This window comes from Tympanuchus pallidicinctus, unplaced genomic scaffold (assembly GCF_026119805.1).
Source record: "Tympanuchus pallidicinctus isolate F22 unplaced genomic scaffold, pur_lepc_1.0 scaffold1, whole genome shotgun sequence".
NCBI classification, from domain to species: domain Eukaryota; kingdom Metazoa; phylum Chordata; class Aves; order Galliformes; family Phasianidae; genus Tympanuchus; species Tympanuchus pallidicinctus.
Genome location: NW_026294618.1, coordinates 74,212,533 through 74,223,004, shown reverse-complemented (window position 1 = coordinate 74,223,004; position 10,472 = coordinate 74,212,533). Strand labels below are relative to the sequence as shown.

General features: G+C 44.9%; 1 protein-coding gene and 1 long non-coding RNA gene across 2 annotated transcripts; both read left to right on the top strand.

Annotated features, from left to right (window-relative positions):
* The first annotated feature begins 5,766 nt into the window (after positions 1 to 5,766).
* Positions 5,767 to 6,639, top strand: LOC128083877 (uncharacterized). The gene is made up of 2 exons (XR_008208234.1): positions 5,767 to 6,049; positions 6,187 to 6,639. It is a non-coding gene; the product is annotated as an uncharacterized LOC128083877 (long non-coding RNA).
* Positions 6,640 to 8,247: 1,608 nt separating this feature from the next.
* On the top strand, positions 8,248 to 10,076 carry MAP1LC3C (microtubule associated protein 1 light chain 3 gamma). Its single transcript, XM_052689463.1, has 4 exons — positions 8,248 to 8,377; positions 8,452 to 8,507; positions 8,615 to 8,721; positions 9,506 to 10,076. Exons 1-4 carry the CDS (start codon positions 8,320 to 8,322, stop codon positions 9,711 to 9,713), a joined length of 429 nt encoding a protein of 142 aa, XP_052545423.1. The 5' UTR covers positions 8,248 to 8,319; the 3' UTR covers positions 9,714 to 10,076.
* Positions 10,077 to 10,472: the final 396 nt, after the last annotated feature.

Below are 10,472 nucleotides of genomic sequence, written 5' to 3'. Positions count from 1 at the left end.
CAGCTTCTTAGTCTAAGATATCCTGACATACTCTGTATAACTGAATTTAAAACAAAAGTACTCCATTTAAAAATGCAACATTAATAGGCTGGATGACACTGGCACAATTCATTTTGAAGATTTAACTTGATAGTATTAAGAAACTGAACAAGCCTACATGTCATTAAGCAAAAGAAGTTCTGCTGAAAGTGATTACGGCAGAATGGATCCCACTCCTAAAAGGCGGAGTTTCTTGGACAGTGTTCACAGCACCTACTTCATGTGGCCAATGGGAAGAGAAGGACTTGGGCAAAACAGTTGAGAGCACATACACTGTACGTATCCTGTGCAGGAACTTCTGTCTCTGGCCATTGAACTATACAGAACTTCAGGAGACTGGACTCTGAATTTAGTCCTCTTCAGTTGCATTCCTCAAATAGGCAGTTTTGTATATCTGCTAATCCATACATTTGTGCTATGATTCCCAGTAATCCTGTATCAGTCATCCAACTTGTCAGCATTTTCATATTGTTGGAATTCCTGTAGAATTTTGTGCTTGGCACAGGCAAATTAACCAAGACCCATAGCACATCTGTTGTGCAGCAAAGCACTTGATATGGCTCAGGGGCGTGGTTTATCCTCCAGGACTTGTTTAAGATCAGACAATCCAGCAAGTATTGGGAATAGTAACCTAGAGGGCCTCCTTATCAGATCAAACTTCCCTCTCTCTTCCATCATTCAGTTTGGGCATTTCTCCCATCATCTTATAAAATTCTTCTCTATCTAATTTTTATAAAATTGAAAACAAAACAAAAAAGGACTACAAATCCTGAGAGCCATCATTTCTGAGAGCATAATTTGGACATCTGAAACAGCACAGATTTTCACGAGGTGCAGCGAAATTTCCTGATAGAGATCCAACTTGCTTAACATGCACCTAAAGAGGAAGTACCCAAGAAGCCTGGCCTCTCCTGGAGAATGCAGTACAGCACTCTCCCAATGAACCATTCTTCCACCACTGCTCCAAAAGACAGTGAGGCTCTCCTGGCTCTTCTGTCCAGCATTCCAGCAGACTGATAACAAAGCTGCCAGCTTTGTAGGGACATGTTAAAGATATTTTTAAAATCCTCTGCTCTCTGTCAGTTATAACACCCTTTCTGAAGGCTAAGATAGAAACCAGTTTCCACATCTACAACCTGAACTCCAGTAGCTACTTTTGATACCACATGACACATTCTTGGCAGGCTCCACAGGGAGGCCAGAAACAGGTTGGAACACGAAGCCACTGACATCCCTCTAGAAAGAGCTCAGCCATACTTGAGGAAAAGCTTTAAAACACTGTATGCAAGGAAAACATCTTCAACCTGTCTTAAATAGACAAAGCATAATTTTTAATCCCATTTTAAAGAACACAAGGAACATCACATGCCACTGAATGACATGGTTAGTGGGCATGGTGGTTGGACTAGATGACCTCAGTGGTCTTTTCCAAACTTAGTGATTCTATGATTTTATGGCACGCTGTTTTCTCTCACCAAAGAAGTGCACAGTAACATTACTAAAACCAGCAACACAGAATATAAATGTGCTCCCACACTGAAGAGAAGACACATTACCAGAAGAGGGAAATCATGGTCCCAGAATTCCAGCCCATAACAGACAGCAAAAAAGTGAAACTTATTCAAACAGATGCTCACTAAATTCTAATCAGAGCCAAATTTTGAGTGTTTTCCCCTTCGTTATGCTTTTGCATCAGCTATTGCTGCTATGCATGTGAAGTGCCACCAATTCTTTGTAACGAGCAAAGAGGCACAAGCTCCCAAAAAAGCCAGTGATCTGGCAGCAGCACTCATTAACTAATCTTGGTCCACGGGAGAGACTTGTTATCAGGAGCCCCTGAGCATCATCATTCAGTGTGCTCCTTTGCTGCTAGCCACACAGCAGCAGCAACTACAGGTTATGATATTTCACAAAGGGAAAATCACTAACTAAAGCACAGTGCTTTAGAAAAGCTAATTGCCTTGTCCGGTATTTCCTCCTCAAAGGGAAGACAAGAAATTCGGCTGGCAAGAGCAATATCAATTCTGTTTCTTCTGTAGGTAGAAGACATGGCGCATAGCATCTTAGCCATGATAATGAGAGAGCAGATGGTAGGAAAGGACATCCTATGATGTTTTCCCCTTTTTAGCATCAATTTAGACTTCAAGCTCAACTTCTGAGGGAGAGAATACCAGTGAATTACTGTACAACCGCAGATAGAAAATCAGAGGTGCAAGTGCAAGGAATGTGACCAAGGCTGGCCAGCCAACACCACCTCTCCATTAGAATCTTCTGTTTGAGCAATTCTTGCAAAAAAACATTGAGAATTGAGATCTCAAATTCTTCTCAAATTCCTTCTAAAATGGAAGTACTTACACGGTAAATACCTTAAAAAGAACTGAGAATAACTTGCTGTAACACCGCCTGCTCCACCCTCTCAATATGGCTAAAAATTTAATTAGTTAATTAATAAAAAGTAAGTTGAGAAAGGTCTCAAAATCTTTAAATGAAGGATACAACGGTCAAAAAATAAATGTCAAAATAAAAAACTTGCATAAAGAAACTACTCCATCATAGCAAAATCCTACTTGAATTTTGCCATCTCCAGGGCACTGCACGTACATCATGGTGAGCACAGACAACAGCACTGTAACCTTTCAAAAGCAGCAAACCAGTACAGAAATGAGATGCACACAGGCACAGGACAGTTACAGGTAGGACAGAGAGAAGATGAAATAAGTCTGACTGAAATTTCTTTTGCAGAACAGACATTTTAAGCTCACAGTCCGAAGCTCTGATACAGAACAGCTGCATGGTCTCTCATTTAAAAGTAACAGAACTCATGTCTAACCCTTATGGCTACACTAAAAGGCAGATAGTTGACCGAGGTTCAATATAAGGGCTAAAAACATCAGGAGACAAAGAGCCAAATGTACATCTAACCCCCAAGCCATCCAACCCAGAAATACTGCAGTTACTCTTAAACACATCTCAGCACTTTAAGAAGGGTTCAGTTCATGACCTGAGCCTTATTAACAGGTGAGTTTGGACCATCAATCTGAGAAATGGGACTAAACATCCTCTGAAACATGAGAGCACTCCAACAAGTTTTCAGTAGAAAGACTCATGAATTTGGAGAGAAAGCTACTTGCTGGCATGCAATTACTTCAAGATCATGAGAAAGAAGTAGATCGTGGGTTTGCTTCTGTGACACAGGAGGAGGAATGAGCAGGTGAGGAGCTGTAGAAGGAGAGGCAAAAGATGCCTTGCACGTAGCTTTGTTGAGGATGGCTCTCTTAAAAACCATTATACAAGCTGTGCCTGACCACTTCAGGGTTTTCCAAACCCCTCTTGATTCAAATATTCAATTTTCACGTATAGACAACCTTCATGAAAACATTTATTTAAGATAACTACACATAAATCTTCACAGACTTCCACAGTGCAACAAATAAGCCTTCATTTTGCCAGCTCACATTTTTTCCCTTGAACATCATGCTGCAATTTTTCTTCCTGTTGAGCTAGGCTGCTTAAATAAATAAATCTCTGTCCTTCCAGTGCTGCATAATTTGCATTTAAGTTCTGAGCCTACATATACCTGTTCTGAGCCTTCTGCAAGTAACTCCTCGGCTGCTCACTTATATATCAGTTTGTATTCAGGATTATTAATGCTGGATGGAATTTATATCCAGGGCAATGCTTCGTTTGCCATCCAAGCTGAGCTGCACTGGAATTAACTCGACACTTGCACACTGACTGATGAAGGAATGCTGATATCACTTTATGGGGTACCAGGATGCCTTTTGCCATGTAACATGGAGTGAATCATTTCCAGTGGAGCGTAAATCCCTTCCAAATTAGTCCATGTTTTTCCATTTACTGAGTTTTTTTCTCAACTGACTCCAAACCCTGGGCTTGTACCCAGGCACAGAGTGCACTGCAGAGGCTTCCAAAGCAGGAATGTCATGTGATTACAGACAGGGACTTCAGCTGAATGCTCTCTGCAACTGGCAAAATCCTGGCCAGAGCCTCTTGGCATCTGCATATGCTGCTCAGGCCAGCAGCAGAGCATCCCAGTCCTCTGGTCAGCTCTTGATCTTCAGCTCCACAGCAGCTCACATACGCACCTGAAAGCAGTACTGCAGTTCCTGCAGACACTTGCCTCTGAGCTTGTTTTGTGCCATACAACACATCTGAGGATCCAAAAGCACTTCAGAAGGGTGGAGGAGATTCCAATAAAGTCATGCAGAAGCCTCAGCATCTTCTACAATTACTTGTGTTGTTGCTACAGAGCTTAGAATAACCAAACCACAGCCATAGTGGATCAAGCTAACATCATCCAAACTCTCATACATGCTACAGAAATATGATTTGGAATTTCTGCTTTGGAGCAGGAAAGGAGGAGCATTCACAAAGCTCAAAGAGAATTCCCCATTAGAAGAGGTATTTGACACTCACATTTTGGCACTAGGGGAAGACAAAGTTACAGATCCATTGGATTGCAACTAGATGCTCGTGCACAGCCACACTTCACAGGTTAACATGTGGTTTAATCCTGCCTTTGTGACATGCCAGGGCTAAGACCTGTCTGAAGCAGCTTGTACCTGCTCAAGCAGTCTGTATTTTATATTTCTTCATTCTTCTTGCAGGAGCTACTGGAAAGCTTAGGAAATGTGATTTCTAACATGGAACATTCAGCTGCTTGAGGGCATCTGGTCAGAAATTTTATAGCTTTTAAAAGTTTTTAGTGCAATCACACATAAAATCTCAATGGTTGTCAGAGAAACACCAGCATGAATAGAACTGCACAGTCTAAGAGAAAAGATTTACATTAGAGGCCATTCATCATCCTCATCCCACATCTCTGAAAAACAACAAAATATACCAAAACACCAGGATGAAAAAGTTCAAGAGCCAATGTAATCAGTGAAATGGCAGAAGCTCCCCTCACTTGGTCAGGAGGCAAAGCCTGCAGGCATTTACTCAGTCACTAACTGCCTCATTGCTCCCCTCCAGCAGTATCACTTCAGAGCTCAGCAACACTTCTAAGACAAACCAAGTTTTGTTCTTTCCTGGAAAGCTTCTACTAGCTTACTTCAGGCTACTGCAGTTCTGTCTTTCATGGGAGATCCCTGGTTACCACTGAAACCAAAACTCTGCAGAATCCTCACTTTTCTGACACCCTGCACCCTCTTACCCTGGGAAAACAATTACCTGCCTGAAGCGCCTTGATACTTTGAGACAGGTTTTTAACACCTTTGGGTGGAATGGAACAAGGCAAAAAAATAAGCTCCTTCTTTGCAGCCTTTAAGCTAACTTCTTCTGAGCCAGAGTCCATAAACGTGTAGGTAAATGAGGCTGGGATCGCTTTATTAGAGACAGCAGACAGATCAACATTCAATTGTACAGCTACAACCTAGAAAAAGCTATAAATTTGGCAGTGACATAGGGTTCAATAATACAGGCCAACCTTTTTCTTTAAAGTCCATGGACTTACAGGACTCCTATCAGTGCAGTGTTCAGGCATTTCAGCAGGTTAAAAAATAAAATAAAATAACAGTTACCTTTCATCCTTCTATTTCTGCTTCAGTATGGCATTCTGAGAACTCCATTCACTGCACAGAATTGCTTCACTAGTTACAAGCAAGAAAGAAAAACTTCCAAGGGAAAGGAGAGAAGAAGGAACATATTCCACATTCAAGTCTGAATCTGGATAATTAGATGCTAGTGTGAGCACAGGTGCTATGCAGACACACAGATGACCTCCCATGCTCTCTACCTCCAGATGATGTAACACAAGGCACCTGCTAACTATGCTCACTTTAAACTGCAGTAGAAATTAGAGCCATAACTGAGAATCTCACTGGAATTTCTTTTCTTCAGCTCCCCCTCTCGCTCAGTTTTCTGTCAAACAGCTGTGTTTGTAAAGGAAATCATCCCTCTGGAAACAAGGTGCTTGGTGGTTGTGTGGAACCAAGCCTGTGTGCTCCACATGCAGCTCTACTAGGAGCCCTGGAGCTCTTCTGCTCAGGTGGGGAGGTCTACCCTGGGGAGGGTCCCCTCAGGGAGCTGTGTTGGCAGCACCAAGGCCTGCCTCAGCTCCCCTCCCAAGTCCCAAGCTCAGCAGCTCCTCAGAGCAACGCACCTTGTCCTCTCTGCACACTTCAGTTTGTAGTGCCATCTGGGGAGCTGTGCTGTGATGGACACCTGCACTTCCAGGGGAGGAATGGACGGCTCAGCAGTGCTCCTGACCTCAGCACTAGATGGTACACTCTGGAAAATGGCTGGAAATCAGGACGACTGCACACACATTTAAGTAAAGAAGCTCCTACTCATAATGACCTGCTGGTTGCTGGTTCTTGAGGGCATGTCCAGTGTTACACAACACTTTGTTAAAAGGCCTTGAGGGTCCTTGAGCCTACAAACATAATTCTGTTTTTAAATGAGACCTGAGATTCTCCTTCAATTGGAAAACTTTAGGAACAGACAATTGAGTCTTGCAGAACACATTGCAAGACTGACAGTAAGAGTACGCAAAGTGACAATCATTGGTTTTGTCTTAGAAAAGCAGCCGAGACCAACACTTGCAGACCTTCACTCACAAATTTCAGCAGCTCCCAGTTGCCTTTGGCATGGCAGATGGAATAGGTCAGGCATGTCCAACCTGTGGCACATGGGCCACATGACCAATCCAGACCATCCTGAGCCCACCCTGCGCCATCATGGCAGCAGCTCTTCCCCACTGAGCAGCCCAGTCTGGCCCTGGGTGTGCACCCATCACTCAGCAACAAGCAAACACTGATGTACAATTAGCACTGTCTGGGCTGAAACCAGGGCATGGGGAGGGTGCAGTGCAGTGATAACTCAATTTATGCAAATAATTTCATGCATTTTCATACATTGGCTTTCTGTTCTGTAACAGAAAAAATACGCAGCCATGCTTTCTGTTTTGCTAAAGGAATGTGAGAATATGTTTTGAGATTGAAAAAAAAAAAAGATAAGATCAATGTTTCGGTATACTTGCAACTCCATTTTAGTAAATATAAATACATTATCTGCAAATTTTCAAATGGAATGTAGAGAGCTGCCATCAGACATTCAACTCAACAGTGTGATCATATTTCTTCACCAGATTTTATAAACCCCCTCTTACCATAGAGAAACATCCCTTGCTTCACAGTCATGCCTTATTCCTGTAATCGCTGTCAGGCAGTACATACATCTGTGAACAATTTCTTCAAGGATGAAGCACAGGAAGAGTAAATTTCATCAAAAATGTTGCAAATGCCTTCAGAGCTCCTAAGAGCTGCAGCCACTGCCAGCGAACCAGACACCAATGAGTTAGTTTCTCACAAACAAGGTCACGTATCTCACCAGTGTTACGGTGGTGTTGCTATCTTTTTTCATTTTGTCTTGTTTCAATAAAAAATATTAAAGATTAAAAAAGTTGTATTACTGTCATGTATGAACCATATTACATATTTTATGAGGGCTGCCCTGAAGGTAGTGCTTCATATTTTGTGATGGTGTCCCACGATGTCAGAGGCAGACACTGGTGGTACGGCAGTAGAAGTTGAACCCTTCCCACCAGTATTCAGTTACATGCTGTTGCTGTGTGACAGATGTCAGCAGAGGGGCAGTTTGACACAATGGTGTCTAAGGTGGAAGTGTGTATGAAGCAAAGGTGTTAAACTGAATTCTTCCAATATGTGGAAAATGGCAGCCACTGACATTCATTGATGCTTGCTGAATGCTGATGGAGATTGAAGAGTGGATGTGAGCACAGGGAGGTGCACTTCAGCAGCAGTGACAGCAGTCACCTCCACTGGGGCAGATTACAAGCACAGCACGCAGGCTCTTGTTCACCACTGGTGAAAATGCAGCTAGTGGTGTGACTGGTGAAAAATGGTGTTTCATAGCTGAGAACATGCCCTAGGAAATAGTACGCTCCTCCAATATGCTGCAGTTTCTGTAGAAATAAATAGTGGGCATTCTTTTTGGTACAAAGTACGTATGCACAGCCCGAGGCAATCCGTCTTCACTCGGCGCGACCCAGGCAAGCCGGCAGGTTGTGCACCGCTGGGACGGATACTAAACTGATACTTTCAAGGCAGCTGCCGAGGGCGAAGCGGGCAGTTCGCCCGCCGCGCACCGCTCTTCAGCGTGGGCCGCGCGGTGCGAGGGGCGGGCCACGACGGGAGGGCCGGGGACGGGGCCGGCAGCGGCCGCACCTCCATTCCGCGGGGCGGCGCCGGGCCGGGCCATAAGAGACGCGGGGTAGCGGTGGTCTTAGGCGGCGGGATGCAGGCGGGTCCCGGGGTGCAGGCGGTGCGGCCCTTCAAGCTGCGCAAGAGTCTGGGTATGGGGCGGTGCGGCGGCGGAACAGGGGCGGCGGGCGGCGCGCGCGTAACGCTTGTGCTCTCTCCCGCGCAGCCACCCGGCGGGAGGAGGTGGCCGGAATCAGGGCCAAGTTCCCCACAAAGATCCCGGTAATTCGCTGCTTTGCGGGCGGAGGCTCCCGGCTTCTGCTTCGAGTATTTTGGAAGGAGGGGAACAGGACGTCGCTGGGGCTTCTGAGTGACTCTAATTTAAACAGGTAATCGTTGAAAGATACCAGAAGGAGAAATACCTTCCCCTGTTGGACAAAACCAAGTTTCTCGTCCCCGAGGAGCTGACCATGACGCAGCTCATCACCATCATCAGGTAGGGGCCGTGCGCTGCCGCTCCCCGGTGCCGCCCGCGCCGGGCACGGGGCTGCGCGCGCTGGGACGGGAGAGCAGGAGGGAAGGGGCTCGGGGCTCCCGGCTCCCGCGGTCCCTCTTCCCCTTCGCTGGTGGACGAGAGCGGCGCGAGGCTGCTGCTCCGTTCCCGTTCTGGACTGTGCTCTGCTTCTGGCTGCTGCTGCCCTGCTCCTGTTGCACCTACAGGTTACCCAGGCTCGTGGCAGCTCCGTTCCAGGTGTTCTTTACAAATACGCTGGCAAAGAGGTCTCCCAAAAGAGACTTTCTGTGCCGGAGTGCTGAGAATTGTAAGGCTTTCAGATGACAGAAAGTGTGTGGAAGCCATCTTTCTAGTTATTAACTTACATAAAAGATGCTTTTGTCTCTTGCAAGCCAGTCTTCATGTGTAAGTCTCTGAATGAGACTCTTCTGAGGCAGACTATAAGTGTAACAAACTGTGCTGAAATTCCCTATTATAGCTGTACTCGGCACTTCTTAGGAATGGGCAACCCCAAGCTCAGGCTCAGTAGCAGGTTAACGCAGTTGGTTATGGTCCTGCAGGTTAAGCCTTTTCCTGGAGCAAGCCTCCTGCTTCCGAGTACAGTTAACTTTCTGATGGAGATGTTAAACTAAGCAATGACTTCATGCATAAACTATTGCAAGAAATGCTGCAACTGTTCTGCTGAATATATTTTATAGAGTGAGGTTGAAACCTTCTTAAATTTGCTAATGCTTGGTCCTTTATTTCCTTTTCCCTCTTCAATCAGAAGCAGGATGGCTCTGACTGCTACGCAAGCTTTCTACCTGCTGGTGAACAACAAAAGCCTAGCCAGTATGTCTTTGACCATGGCAGAGGTGTACAGGGACTACAAAGATGAAGATGGCTTTGTGTACATGACGTATGCTTCCCAGGAGATGTTTGGATGCTGCTCACTCACCCTAGGGAAAACTATGGAATGCCACCATAAAACCTAATGCTGGGGTCTATGTGCTGCGGCTAAGCCACTGTTCTATGAATCATGCCTGTGACATGAAACTCGGAGATGCTCCCTCTAATGTGAGCTCTTGAGCTCTGTACTGGGGAGTTATGACCCAAAAGCTGGCAGGACCAGCTCAAGGCAGAGATGGTGGTACACTTTTCCATGGATAATAACTTAGGTGTATATTTTTATACTTGGAAGGCACTATGGGTTGTTTTTGCTTTGTTGGGTTTTTTTTGTTTGTTTGTTTTTGTTTTTTGGACCTGCACCTCCACTTCTTTTTGCAATACCGATCTTGTGATGTAACTGCTTTTTAAGGTGTTGCTTAAGAATAAAATAAAGAAGCTTTTAAGTACTAGGTTGAATGTCAGTTTTAATTTGGGGGAAGACTTTCTGGGAAAAGGTCCTCTAATAATTCTGGATTCTGGGCTCAAGGCCTCTGAAGTGTTGCTTGCACAGCCAATTTTATAATGCGATAACAGAACTGAAGTCTGCTCACACAGGTGCAGACAAACAACTTAAGTGAAGTCCCTGAGTGGCAGGGTTGCATCAGTGCTGGAATAGGGGTTGGTGTTCAAGAATCTGTTCTTTCTATTGAATTCTGCTGTCTGGTTTATTGTAGGTAAGACAGTCATATCCTTCACCTATCGGCACCTGAGTGGCTCTTTTGCTGAAGGATTTCAGTGAGCCTTGCCTCAAGCGTGGGTGCTTGTGCTGTCAAGAATAAGGTTATGAAAACACACAAGCTTTGGGA